The sequence below is a fragment of the Perissodus microlepis genome, chromosome 9, assembly GCF_051167445.1.
Source record: "Perissodus microlepis isolate ML-2025 ecotype Zambia chromosome 9, ASM5116744v1, whole genome shotgun sequence".
NCBI classification, from domain to species: Eukaryota; Metazoa; Chordata; class Actinopteri; order Cichliformes; family Cichlidae; genus Perissodus; species Perissodus microlepis.
This window is the reverse complement of record NC_140469.1, coordinates 24,462,608-24,476,718: the sequence shown is the minus strand read 5'-3', so window position 1 is coordinate 24,476,718 and position 14,111 is coordinate 24,462,608. Positions and strand designations below refer to the sequence as shown.

At 40.2% G+C, this 14,111-nt stretch overlaps 1 protein-coding gene across 2 annotated transcripts in view; it reads left to right on the top strand.

Moving 5' to 3' along the window:
- LOC146380583 (collagen alpha-1(XV) chain-like) overlaps positions 1 to 14,111 on the top strand; it is a 60,365-nt gene that overhangs the window by 44,606 nt on the left and 1,648 nt on the right. For both annotated transcript variants that reach the window (XM_084939777.1, XM_084939776.1), the window contains exons 16-43: positions 1,861 to 1,914; positions 2,301 to 2,336; positions 5,898 to 6,032; positions 6,372 to 6,416; positions 6,514 to 6,549; positions 6,749 to 6,793; positions 7,114 to 7,176; positions 7,560 to 7,595; positions 7,690 to 7,773; positions 7,870 to 7,935; positions 8,120 to 8,182; positions 8,286 to 8,375; positions 8,473 to 8,508; positions 8,600 to 8,653; positions 8,980 to 9,036; positions 9,199 to 9,258; positions 9,350 to 9,391; positions 10,046 to 10,073; positions 10,224 to 10,292; positions 10,472 to 10,497; positions 11,633 to 11,722; positions 11,798 to 11,951; positions 12,082 to 12,164; positions 12,277 to 12,405; positions 13,322 to 13,369; positions 13,469 to 13,531; positions 13,636 to 13,833; positions 13,933 to 14,048. In XM_084939777.1, the coding sequence (XP_084795903.1) occupies positions 1,861 to 1,914; positions 2,301 to 2,336; positions 5,898 to 6,032; positions 6,372 to 6,416; positions 6,514 to 6,549; positions 6,749 to 6,793; positions 7,114 to 7,176; positions 7,560 to 7,595; positions 7,690 to 7,773; positions 7,870 to 7,935; positions 8,120 to 8,182; positions 8,286 to 8,375; positions 8,473 to 8,508; positions 8,600 to 8,653; positions 8,980 to 9,036; positions 9,199 to 9,258; positions 9,350 to 9,391; positions 10,046 to 10,073; positions 10,224 to 10,292; positions 10,472 to 10,497; positions 11,633 to 11,722; positions 11,798 to 11,951; positions 12,082 to 12,164; positions 12,277 to 12,405; positions 13,322 to 13,369; positions 13,469 to 13,531; positions 13,636 to 13,833; positions 13,933 to 14,048 (2,006 nt within the window). The remainder of the gene's footprint in view (positions 1 to 1,860; positions 1,915 to 2,300; positions 2,337 to 5,897; positions 6,033 to 6,371; positions 6,417 to 6,513; positions 6,550 to 6,748; positions 6,794 to 7,113; positions 7,177 to 7,559; positions 7,596 to 7,689; positions 7,774 to 7,869; positions 7,936 to 8,119; positions 8,183 to 8,285; positions 8,376 to 8,472; positions 8,509 to 8,599; positions 8,654 to 8,979; positions 9,037 to 9,198; positions 9,259 to 9,349; positions 9,392 to 10,045; positions 10,074 to 10,223; positions 10,293 to 10,471; positions 10,498 to 11,632; positions 11,723 to 11,797; positions 11,952 to 12,081; positions 12,165 to 12,276; positions 12,406 to 13,321; positions 13,370 to 13,468; positions 13,532 to 13,635; positions 13,834 to 13,932; positions 14,049 to 14,111) is intronic.

The following is a 14,111-nucleotide window of genomic DNA, read 5'->3' as shown; positions in this document are numbered from 1 at the left end:
ACCCACCTGACACACACAATAGAATTAATTAAAATCAAGAGCAGTTTTTATTAAAAACAAAACAAAACAAAAAACAAAAACATAATTTTGCATGAAACATTTCTGTGATTAAGTTTTTTTTGAAATTCATCTTTCTTTTAGTCTTTGCCTTCAGAACATTCATTTCTGACCTGGGTTCTGTGTCCAGGTGTCTGAGGAGTGGTTTAGTGGCTCTGGGTCTGATTCAGAGTCAGGGTCTGGTCAGGTACAATGGGCTGAAAAGACAGTATTTCCCCTAATGCCATTTAAAATGTTCATTTACTGCTTTCCTGCCATTGCTTGATGCACAGTTAGTGGTTTCATTTTTGAAATACATTACATACACTAGTTAAATTGTACAGTACATAAACATATCTGCCACCTCATTTTATAATCATGTGAAAAATGAAGTTTTCCCAGCACTATGAAATTCTGTGAAAAATCAAGTGCGTCCTTACTACTTTTTATAAGGTTTAAGAGGTTAGGCAGTAGCCAGGAGCTGCTAATCAAATGCACCTGATTATTTGATCATCATAAAGTGTGACCACTTCTATAAAAGCAGAAGTTGGTAGTTTGTGGGTCTGGTGCAATCAGGTGTTAATACAAGGTCACAATCTTCCCCAGTGTGGATGTCCCAACAATTTCACCACAAGGTCTGACCCAAGCGCCACATTTCAGACTCTACAAGCCTCAGTTAGTATATTAGATGTTAAAGATTGTGACAGTACAACTAGAAAAAGGTTGAAACAAGTGTGGCTTCTTTGGAAGGGTCACCAAGAGAAAACCTATTCTGTCTAAAAAGAACATGGCTGCACGGCTTAGGTTTGTAAAACTAATCAAGAGTTCTGGAACAATTTCTTTTGGACAGACAAGACCAAAGTAGAGAAGTCTGGTCATAAAGCACAGCAGCACATTTGATGAAATTTCCCCTTGTGGGACTAATAAAGGTATATCAAATCAAATCAAATCAAACCCAAATGCAGCATATTAGCAGAAACATCTCATACCAACTATTAAGCACAGTGGTGGAGGGGTAATGATTTGGGTTTGTTTTGCAGCCACAGGACCTGGGCACCTTGCAGTCACTGAGTCATGAACTCCTCTATATACTCAAGTATTTATTGAAAGTATTTCTCCAATGGCTAAAGCTAGGCTACACAGCAGGACAATGATCCCAAGCATAGCAGCAAATCTACAATATAATTACTGAAAAAGAGAAGAATTAGGTTGTTGCAGTGGCCTGGGCTTAGTCCAGACTTCAACCTGATTGAAATTCTGTGGCCAGAACTGAGAGCCTAAACAAACGTCATTAAATCATGTGATGTACTTTGTTTTTCACGAGACTACATAGAGGCATGTGAAAATTTTTCATTTTCAAAAGCTTGTATTTGCACCCACACACCAGTAAATGGATCAGGCCTTTCTTTCCATTATCCTCGCAGCTTTTACGACAGGAGCTAAAGTGATGAACAACAAGCGCTTGAATTTGGTTGCAGCTGTAGCATCTGTTGGGGGAAATGTGTCTTTTTGTTTTTTTAAATTATAGAAGCTCTTACTAACAGTGTGAATGATGTACTCACAGGCACAGAGTATTCACTGCAAGGCTGCTTTGGTTCATGAAAGTTTTATTCACTTCAGACCAAAGAGGCTCAAGAGCTTTAATATGTTCTCATTTCAAACAGCTCGCTTTTATGAGCTCACACCAAGCAGCCCGCTTTTGTCCAAAAAATCTGAATAAGAGCCACAATTACGCAAACTATGCCAACTCTGTAATGCATGTACATGTTATTCTGGTAAATCCAAATTCTTGAGGGGAAAAAAATAATTTTGTTACACTTGCAGGGAGTCAGTGGAAAAGATGGCAATCCTGGGCCTGCTGGGGAGAGAGGAGACAAGGTAAGGCTAATGATCAACATATATTGTATTGTCACTATTTAAGACATGGATTTAAGAAGACAAGACTTTAAAAATCCTCTCACTGGTTTTGGCTCTCATTTGTGTGTTTTCCAATCCTCAACCTTTAGTTTTAGCCCTTTCTGATTTCCCTAGAGAAGGCCTCTAAGTGCTCTGTTAGCAAAAACAATTAGACAAAAACTCTATAACCGCCTAACACAAAGAGCTTCTTAATGAGATGCCCCAATGGACCAATAAAGCCAAAGGGGCTTGAGTGTAAACAAGTCTGTATTGCAATAGCCACTCTGTTTTTGTTTTCATGGAAACCAGAAAGAACAACCTTTCCCCATTAAACACGAGCTAACTCTATTTCATTATGTTTTTAACAGGGCGAGCCTGGTGTGAGTGGTCAACCAGGACCAAAGGTAAGATTGTTTTGTTTTTTTGTTTTTGTTATTGTCTTTTTTAATCCTGTCCTGCTGGCAGGTTTTGCAATCAGACTTGTGATCTGAATGCATGGTGGTGCCGAACACATTTAGCTTTTGCAAGAACAGCTATACAGAATCTCTATAGGCTCCTCTTGTTCATGTGAATCATTTATCTGCTTATTTATTCATTTATTTTTGTGTTATTTTAAATATTAATATTAGATATGGATATGACGATGTCTAAGTCAAGACAGGCAAGAGAAAAAAAAGTGGTGGTGGTTGGGATGGGGAGTAGAAATGGGATGATAGAAACAAATAGAAATGCACAATGTATTGCCAACTGCTGCATCTGTAAGAAACAAAGAACAGAACAAACATACAGCACATGAACACAAGAAATTTGATAATACACAGATACATAAATCCACAAATCTTCCTATAGTGTGTGTGTATGAGTGAGAGAGACAGAGAGAGAGAGAGAGAGACAGTGAGTGTGAGAAAGTCTTTGTCACAAATGTATTTCATAATGAGGGTGGGAAGCTGCAACAATACCCACCAGAAGCCTGGAGGCAAACAGATGGAACCAGGACAACCCCCAAGACGGCCCAAGACCTGAGGCCACACATCTCTGTGACATTCACTTGTCCATCCCAGGAGGAGAAGGAGAGAGGCCCCAGATGGGGTGCCCACAGCCAAAGGGTGAGAATCCCAGAGAACCAGAGGTAATGGACACTCGACCCTGCTAGAGGCTGGCCACCCTGGTACGAGCCGATAGCAGGGTCCCAGGGTTCCAGTGCCCGAGGCGCCCAGGACCACCTGGCAGCGCCACTCCTCCCCGACATGGTGGAAGTCCAGGCCAACCTGTGCCACCAAGGGAGCGGGCTGATGACCTCCACCCACACACCCTGGGACCAACAAGCACCAGCAGGGACTGGCAGAGAACCACTGGCTCAGTAGGCACCCTCATTCCCCAAAATCCGCCATGATGCTAAAGAAGGTTGACCCGGGGTCAGCAATGTCAATGCCCCAGAACACCACTGAGTCTGGGTCAGCACCCACCACCCCCACCGCAAAGAGTGTATTGGAGTGTGCAGATGAAGACTCATCTGGAGATGTGTGACAAAGTGAAGGGGCAAGACTAACTGGTCTGGGTCCAAGACAAGATGCACCCAGCAATAGTTGTTCTGTCTCCTGGACGCTCCACACCCTTTCTCATTACATGATGAAAAACTTTGTATTTTGTTCTGATAATTATCTGGATTTTACTAGGGATCAGTGAAAATGAGTAGTTTATTTGAACAGTAAGATAATATTTTGCCCTACATTATTACATCTCCTGTTTTCCATAGAACACGTGTCAAGAAAGACAACACTGCGAACAAAAGAGACACACCACCAAGGAGACATAGATGACAGAAAAACTAGAATACAACTCAACTAAATCCTAACTAATAATAACAGCATAAGATGCTGTTTTAACATGTTTTCAATAAAACATAAGGAATCAAAAATACAAAATAAACCCAAAACGCTGGGTCACAGCAAGCCCGGACAACATGGTGATATTCCTTTCAGGTCATTATTATCTAAATATGTTGCCCATTTCTTTTAAAAATAATTAATGAAGTTTTGTTCTTTTTTTTTTTTCCTTTTTTTTTCTGCCACCTGTCCCGTTTGGTTCTTTTGCCATCAGAATTATTGTCTAAAGGCCAAGAAAGATGCCCAACGGATTTGCTATACCAAGTGGACCATCCCCGCCTTGCCGTACTGGTCCATTTGATTGACCTTTGTTTTTATTGTTTATTTTATTTTATTTTCAGTTGTTACATACGGGACAGACATGACTGGGGGAAAGGAAAGGGAGAAAGAAAGAGCGGGAGGGAAAGAAGAACAGCGGGGAAGAGAAACGGAGATAAAGGGCACAAAAAAAACCAAACAAACAAAAAAAAGGTGGGGGGCAAAAAATACATATATATCAATCACCTGGATCACCTGTTGAAAGAAAAAAAAAGACAGAAGGCAAGCAAAAAAGAGAGCAATATAATAAACAACATCATTGCGATAATCTATGTGTAAATACTAAATATTGACTATTATTGCGCAGCACGTAAGATCGACAGCGCACAGTGTGCTTTGAGGTAGCAGCAAAGAAAGGTGTAGTTTGTGTCTGTGAGCACCTGTGTGTAAACCTGTGAGTATGAGCTCACTTGTATTCAAAAGGTTCCTTCATGTAACGATCTGCTAGAGGGTGTGGGCCATAGCCCTGTCCTCCAGGGCATGAAGCAGGTATGGAGGAGATCCAGGGACCAGAGACCCCCAGAAAGCAAGAGTCCAAGGAAGACCAACGGAGGGGCAACCACGCCACTCTACCGAAAAGAGCTGAGGAGAGCCCCAGATGAGGGATCACCCAGCAGCCGCGGAACAGAAGCCAGAGAGGGTTGCAGTGATGTGCCCCTAAGCTCCACCGGCAGCCAGCTGTGCCACAGTGGACCGAGCCCCAGGCCCAGAGGCCGAGGGCACTCCACCCCCCGAAGGGGCACGACCGAGCCACAGGCACCAGGCCCCGACAAGCAGCCACCGGGAGTGAGCCGGTGCATACCTGAGCGCCCAGCCCATGAAGTTTTGTTCTTTCAGTAATGATGTAATAAATCTCCAGCTCCTAATTGGTGGCGTGACTCTTTTCTGAATTTGATCGTTTGTGATATCGCTCATAATGGAGCTGCTAACTAGAAAGTAGTCTAAGCGAGATTGTGAGTGGTATACTGGTAAAAGGAAGGTGTAATCCTTGAGAGTGATACGAACGCCAAGAATTGTAAAGACCAAATTCACTCTTGTATTATTTAAGAATGATGGACTTCAAATTCCTTTGACTCACTGCTGGATTGAGCCTGTCAATTTCTAGGTTGAGGTCTCCTCCTCCTAGGTTGAAGAAGCATGCTGTCAGAATGATCTGAGAAGGAAGGAAACACTAGCAATACACAGATACTATAAATCTGCCTTCTGAATCTGTAATAGTGTTGCTAACAGTGAAGTTGTTATTTTTTTTTTTTTTGCTTATTTATATGGCTACGCTTCTTTGTTTTGAATTGTAACAGGCTGAGAACACGGGAGGGAACTATGGAGAAGTGAGTTAGGGTTAGTTGAAAGACGATGTCTGCCTGTGTCATTTAATCGGTGCTGAAGTCGATTGAAATGTGTTTTTTAATCTTTTTTTTAAATTACTTTTAAAACGGTCAAAGAGTAAATTGGTAGAGAGAGTCAGTAATAGAAATGTGTGCAATTTGTGGTTTTTTTTTTTAAATTTCGTCTCACAATACTACAGCATAGCTCTGCTCACTTACCTCCCGCCAAAGGTTAAGATCTGCTCATTTTGCTATTCATTATATTTGATACATTGACAAACCACCATTCTCGATATTGGCAATCATAATTCTGCTCACTTTTTCTGCTTGCATTGAGGGAAATGGTTTCTTGTGCTATGTTAAAGCAACTCCTTACCTGCTAAAATATTTTTTACTTTTAAAAGTAAAAAAAACAAAAACAGTTTGTCTCTTTCAGGGAGATCAGGGCCCACCAGGATTCCCAGGTCTACCAGGAGCAGATGGTCCAGAAGGGCATCCTGGTCCTAGGGGTCTGCCTGGTCCTCCTGGCCCCCCAGGGCCTCCAGGAAGAAACTTCATCCCAGACTTTGAGGTATAGTGTGTTTCACTACTAAATGTATGGGGATAATATATCTAATGTCTTGTCATTTTTATCATTAGAAAATCATAAAGAATAATATGCAACTTTAGCTGATATGAGTAGTGATTTGTTTGTAGAACTAGAGCATGAAGAAAGAATGTATAATAACTATGCAATGTTTAACCCAATCTCCCTGTAAACACAGAAACAGTGCAAATGAATTGTCTGTGAATGTTGCAGCGTGTGTGTTATAACATAAGTTTTGATCATTGACTGTGCATAAATTTGATGTGAGCCCTCGTTTCCAAAAAACATGTTGGCTCATTGCTAGATGCATTTGCACTTTTTTAGGACCTGGAAGGATCGGGGCTAGAGGCATTACCCAGAGGTCCACAGGTACAAATGTGGCACGATTTTAGTGTCTTATAATTTTAGCATTTCACAAACGGCTGCTGTTATTACCCGATGTTTGATTGTGGTTTGATTTTCACAGGGACCTCCAGGACTCCCAGGACTTCCAGGACCCAAGGTAAAATATTTGTGTGTGGGTCTATGTGAATGGCTCTCCCTGAAAAATGTTCTCAGGTTAAGTTGGATGGGTGAACATTTAAAGTCTAAGGCCTTGGATGGCATCCAGTGATGCATACAATAAATTGCAGTTTTTGCTTAATGCAATTTGTTTTTTAAATCTAGATTTCTTTATTTTGTCTCCTTCATCCTTTTCATAGGGTCAAGATGGTTTTGTTGGTGTTCCAGGAAAGCCAGGACAAAAGGTTAGTCTGCTGAAGATATCAAATCAGACAAGCTTCTTGAAAGTCTGCTTGCTTTAGGTCCATAAATGACCATTAAGTAAAAGGCCTTGTGGTGAGAGGAGATGTTGGCTTTAGGCTGCATGGTGCTCTAGAAAGTAAAGATTCTGTCATCTTACAGGTTCACAGCCAACTTTTGGATTTGGATTGGAACATTATAATTAATATCATTGATTTGGTTATTTATCAGTTTTTCAGAAAGAATTCCTCAGTTTTAAGAAGACAGAAATCAAGTCACCTTTTTACATCATAATGATGCTTATTTTTCTTCATTCCTTCTGCAGGGAGAGCAGGGTGTTCCCGGGGACCCAGGCATTCCTGGTACAGATGGACTGACTGGAGCAGAGGTCAGTGATCTAAATAATTTTGACACATTTTAAGCAGTGTGCCCTTTTTTTAAAGACTGATGCTTAAATAAATGATGTTCAGTCAAGCTGTAAATTATTTCAGTCTGCACTAGTTTGCATACATCAGTGACAACAGATGTAACTCAAAAACAGCATAAAAAGCCGTAGCTTGGGTGGGGTTGGGTTGCAAAGTCGATTGCAGATGCAGCAGCAACTGGAGAGTAAGGTTAACCAACTTACAAAATGCAACAATTATATGTGTCTTTTGTTTATGTTTTTTTTTAATGATTTTACCCATACTATATTTTTACTAGTTGGAGAGAACAGACACATATTTAAGTGGCACTAAGAACCACAGCTAATGTTTAATCCTGTGTCTGTAGGGACCAAAGGGGGACAAAGGTGACCAAGGACAAAAGGTGAAACCATCAACGAGTTGCTAGACAGATACTGCATACATGTACTGCTATGTGCTGAAAGGTAAAAATGTCAACTTTTTTTTTTTTTTTCCAGGGAGAGCCAGGACAGGATGGGCGTAGTTTGCCTGGGCCCCCAGGACCACCTGGACCACCAGGAACCATCATCAACCTTCAGGATGTAAGTAGTGATACTTTTGGTGACTCTACTATTTAAACATGATGATGTTTAGTGAGTCTCCGTCTTACTGTTAAAACTCCTTTTCTCTGTCTTCAGCTCTTATTGAACGACACAGATGGTGCCTTTAACTTCTCAGGGATTTTTGAAGCTCAGGGACCCGCTGTGAGTACCTGACCAAAATTCACTGAGTGTAGACCAAATGTATTCTTTCTAATAGCTACCAGAGGGCGACTCTTCTGGTTACAAAAAGTCTACTGGAATACCATCCCACTGCTGTCGCTCTTTGACTTATTTCATTATATAGATTATCAATTATTCAATTGTGAAATCTCATAATTATTTGCAGGGACCAAAGGGTCCAAAGGGTGACATGGGATTGCCAGGTTTGCAAGGACCGCCTGGACTTAAAGTAAGTGGGATGTACATACAACATGATTTGTTTTCTGTATGGACACTATAATGAAAACTATCAGGAAGTTGCTTTAAAAAAATGTACTTGTGTGTACACACAGGGTGAAAAGGGTGAGCCAGGATTTGTCATCTCAGCAGATGGATCCATGATGTCAGGCCTGCCTGGGCCAGTGGGACCCAAAGGATTCAAGGTTATATTGCACTTTCTAGACCTAGCTCCCTGGTAAAGTTTTCTGTGTATGTGTATGAAGAGTGCAGGATGGTACATAAATATAGCTTTGTTTGCAGGGAGAGAACGGTGTACCAGGGCCCCCTGGAATTCAAGTAAGTGATTGAAAGTAAATGTTAATGAATGCTGGTTTTATTTCCACTGATATAGATCATCAGGTGCATCACTTTTTCTAATTCCCAACAGGGGCCCATTGGACCAGCGGGACACAAGGGAGAATTTGGGCTCCCTGGAAGACCAGTAAGCACCATGGACTCTCCAAACACTGTCTAATTAAGAGTAGATTAACATATTTCTGTGCATTGATTCACAAATTAGAAGATTAAGATGAACTAAAACAGTGCATATTTGACACGATTAGCTTTCTCCAAACTCATTTTCTCAGTGCATGCATTGAAACTCCTGTTTGATTTGGTTTTATGTTAAATTTGATCACACACTGACTTGTTCAGCAAACTATCCAATCTCCCAAATTTCCCTGCGGGAATTGTTGAAGTTAAAATCTATGTAACTTTCTTTTCTAAAAACTAAATTGCTTTTTGGATAACAACTCTCCTTCTCTGTAGGGTCGCCCAGGCCTCATGGGACCTAAAGGAGAGAAAGGGGACTCTCGAGGCCTGCCAGTGAGTCACGCTTTACGGTTTCTATGTATTAATATTGTGCACCTGGTTTTGATCATAATCTTCAAATGAAGCATAGGTTGCTTTGATTTCCTTGTGCCAGTTTGGCAAAGAGTTTCATTTCAGTTTTTTCAGTTTTGTCTTTTCTTCTTTTACTCTTCATAGGGACCTCCCGGCCCTCCCGGCCCACCGGGGCGCCCAGGAATATTCAACTGCCCCAAAGGAGTAAACACTTTTAATTTTTTACACAGTTCTTGTCAATTGTCACCTTAAATTATGTGTTTTATTTGCTCACTGTTTCCTTTTCTTCCTAAAGACAGTGTTCCCTATACCCCCCAGACCACACTGCAAAACACCCGTAGGTTTCTGACCGTACAGCTGCACTGTATACTAATAAAGCATAATAAATCGACAGCTTTAGTACAGCATGTGTTAAAGAGCTTTATGTAAAATCCCACTGGTAAAATTATATTTGTATTGTGGAATATTGATTTCACACAAAGTCTGTCTGCTTATCTGCAGTGCATAGTTGATTTTTCTCTGACACAGGCTGCATAAAAGTCAGCATGTACATTAATTATCCATCGGACTTTAGAGTGTATGCTGAGCCGACTCTGAAGTGCATCTTGATCAAACCTCATGTGCACAAAAGTACAAAACTTTTTTTGTGGGCTACCACGCCATTTTTTTTCTCTCTTCACACCGTCCTCTGCTTTTCCTTCTGTGTACCGATAACACGCATGTTTTTCATTGTAACACCTTTCATCACTCAAAACATTTTAACAGCTGCTCCAAAATATCCCTGCATGATGCATTTCAAGTCTGTAAAGATGAAGGCTAAGTGCAGGAAACAAAAGGAGGTAGTTATAAAGTCGCACCTGTAGAAAATCTGCATGTGTTTGCAGTTGCTGATCAAGTGTAGTGTTAACATATCAGTACCATAATGTATTGTAAACTGACAAGGAATTGTGTCACTGCCTGTTGTTAAGCTGCATTTTTTCTGTTATTTCAGCTTAATTCAAATGGAACCATTGCAGCTGGTAGGTTTGGTCACCTTATCTGTTTCCTGTAAATTAAACATCAACTAATTAAGGAAATAGTTTGCCAGAGACTGCCTTTACACTCAAAATACTTTTAATAAACATACCCAAAGTCGCAGAGTTTTTACAGTACATTTTGTTGTCTCAAAGGTAACTGTCAGACAGGAATAAAAGGGGAGAAGGGAGAGAGGGGACTTCCAGGGATACCAGCTCCACCAAGTGAGTTAAAAATGTCTTCCTTAGTATTCAAATAAAAACACTAAATATATTAAGAATTATCAGAGAGATAAATCAATCTTAATATAAAGGTTTAAAAGGGCTAATTTGTGTAGTTTTTTAACCTGCTGTGATTCAAGAATTAAAGTGTTGTTTGTTTGTTGTTTTTGTTTCTCCTCTAGTGTCATATAATCAAAGAGGAGGCTGGGTAAGTTTTATAAGGGAAAAACAAAGGTTATGGAATATGTGCTTGAATTTTAACCACAAATTGTATTTAAAAGGTGAATATAGCCATTTGTTTTGTGGATTTATGATCAGGTTGTAAGAATGTGTCTAAAATATCCTGAAAGTTAAGTCGGGTGAAGACCGCTAATATTAGTGATAAACCAGTTGGAGACAGTTTAGCTGGAAATATATAGGCAGATACTTCATAGCACCTTCACTCAAATATTCTAAGGAAATGTAGAGTTCATACTGGATGACAAAAAAAAAGAAAGAAAAAATCCCACAAATCATTATCATGGATTTTGAACATTTTTTAACTACTGGATGACAAAAATGGCTCAAAAGTATTTTTAACATTTAAAATTTGCCCCAGTTGTAGCTTTACTGCTTGTTACAAGTGGAAAAAAGTCGTTGCAAAAACTAATCTAAGTGGTTCCTGACTCAACCACTTAGATTAGTTTAAGACAATGAATGATTTGAGACTTATGTCATGTAAAGAAAGAGTTCAGTGCCAAATTATTAGTTAATTTTAGCAAACTTTATTAACAATGTTCAACCACATGTGCTGACTCGATAACGGCAAAGGCAGCTGCTAATAAGTACTTAGTAACATTCAAATAAAATGCTAGAATTTCACTCACTTGAATTGGACCACAAACTTGTTGGACAGGTTGTTAATACAATTCAACAGGCCTTTTAAATCATTTTAAATACTCATATAAAAAATACTCCAAAACATACCAACAGGAGTTCTGGCATTTGAAGCCTAGCAGGGAGCTGGTGGCTACAACCATGTTTGTCAACTTCTGCCTGTCAGTGAAGTCAACCACACTCCAGATATAATTAAACTTTAATAGAAATTTAACAAGTTGTGAAAACGGTTTCAGCCCATGTAGAGTTGTTGGGGAAAGTTGGCTGCGTAAACTGCAACCATGTTTTGTACCAGACTTGATTTCTGCTCTAAAGTTTGGTGTTTTTACATGGGAGTCTTTATAGATTGACTTACGTTTCAAAGTCTTTAAGTAGACATTTAAAGGACTGTAGTTTTTGGCACTTAATCATTTTTCAGTCAGCAGTTGGTTACTGTGTGATGGTTTTGCCTGTGTATGCACTAATAGGTGATGAATGGTGACCAGGGAATCAAAGGGGAAAAGGGAGAGGCGGGGTTCCCGGGGATTTCAGGTATCCCTGGAAGATCAGGACCAGTGGTAAGTTTTATGCATCATCATTTTTGAAAGAATAAACCTTAAAGTGTTAGTAATTCTGTCCTTTATATATTTTAGGGGCCCAAAGGAGAATCAGTGGTCGGTCCCCCTGGTCCCCCTGGGCCGCCAGGCCCTCCTGGTATACCAGGCTATGGCAAGCCTGGTCTTGTTGGACCTCCTGGGCCACCAGGACCTCCAGGGCCCTCTGGGTCATCCTTGAGATATGGTTCAGGTAAAACTCATTAAACTGCAAATATAATAAATATAATCGTCTGAAGGATGTATAGTTACTGTAACTAATGAAATAAAAGATTCACTTACAATATTCTACATGGAAGATACTGAGATCTTTGTTATTGCAGGTCTGACCATTGCTGGCCCCCCAGGCCCTCCTGGACCTCCTGGACCACCTGGACCTGCTAGTCCTTCAAGTAACACAGCGTCTGTAAGTCAGTTTATCTGTGGCTGAGCTATATATTAATATAACACCAGACCCGTGATTCTCCTAACTGATTTTTTTTCTGCACATTTTGTACTTTTCCACATTTGCTTCTCAGCTGAAAACATTTTCGACTCGTGAGAGTATGATGCAGCAAACAGTGAAAGATGCAGAGGGCACTCTGGCATTTGTTACAACGACAGGAAGTCTCTTCCTTAAAGTTTCCCAGGGATGGAAAGAGATCCAGGTACTAATTTACAATGGTGTTTTACAGAAATACTTTCATGTTCATATTAGTACACTGGTCACAGAACAAACTGCTCTCCATCATGATCATGAATAACACATCTCACCTGCTCAACGTCACCCTAATGAGGTGGCAGAGCTCATTCTCACTCATACTGATTTAACCCTTCTCCCATAACGCTTCAGGAAATCCTTTCTACCTTTCTATGTGAAACTGTACAGTAACTCTTCTTTCTGTGACAGGTGAACACACCTGTCAGACATAAACTTCCACACACATATTTCTGTATTATACCCTCTCTTGCAGCAGTTTCTTGGATTTCTAGTCTACCTATTATTAATTCAATTCACACTACTCTCTTGCACAATATCAGTCTTACTTTTTACTCTTCTTTAACTTAACCTCTTTTTATTTTTTATTTTCTTTGGGGTTTTTTTTTTTTTATCACTGTTGTATATGTGAACTTTTTGGCTAAACTCACACTATAAGATTCTCACTCTGCACCTGTGCCACTTTAACTACACTGTTTATTTTTTTAAGATTTCTTTGTCCTGCTGCTGTAAGACAATAATTACCTTTGTAGGATCAATAACATCTTTCTCGCTCTCTCTCTCTAAATAGCTAAGGTCAGTGCACTGGAACATGTGATTTAACTGCAGAAAGTTCAGAATAAGAGGCACTTGATCCTTTTAGTCTGATATTTGGACTTGTATAGATGCTGGAAACAGTTTTTTGAGGTCCAAGTTTTTTTTTCCATTAAACTAATAAATGATTAATGAGCTGCAAACAGGAAAAAAAACCCAGAAAATATTACTGAATCAAATCATTATTATTGATTTAAGGGCAACGTGAACTCAAATACATCAACTTTTGGTATATATTTTCCTAACTTTATACTTCTGTTTTGTTCACACAGCTTGGCAGCCTGATCTACCTCGCCAATAACATTATCCCACAAGATGAGGTACTTATTGCATAACCTGTCAATATAAAAAAATGCCTTTGTGGAATTTGGTGTTAGAGTATTCATCTCTCTAACATTTATTTTCAATGATTCATTTAGCCTCGAGCCTCACATCATGTACGAGGAGACACCATACAAAGAATACACTCTGTTAAAGGCAGGGTGAGTGCTTAATTATCATCGAAGCCCTTGTGAAGAGATTTGTTTTTAGTTGTCTCTTGAACAACCTCGGATTAACACTGATCTGTTCCGTCTTCTCCCTGAAGCTCAACCTGGTGGCATTGAACCAGCCTCACTCAGGGGACATGATGGGGCTTGACATGGCTGACCGGATGTGCTTTGAGCAGGCCAAGGCGATGGGTTTGGCTCCCAACTACCGTGCCTTCATTTCATCCCACAGACAAGACCTGGTTCACGTTGTCTATCCAGGTTTCCGGCAGACTCTGCCAGTTACCAACCTCAGAGTGAGTGCTGCTTTTTACTGTCAAACAACCACTAGCATCAAAATTTCATCATGTCCGAAGCATTTTTTAAAATGTATCGAACCCGCTGTCTCACCACAGGGAGACATGATGTTTAGGAATTGGCGCTCAATTTTCACCGGCAATGGGGGGCCGATCAATACCAGGATACCCATCTACTCCTTTGATGGCCGGGATGTCTTAGCTGACCCCTTCTGGTTTGTACACTTCATTTACTGAATTTGTTTCTTGGAGTCTGTTCATCTGTCTACAGCAGTGAT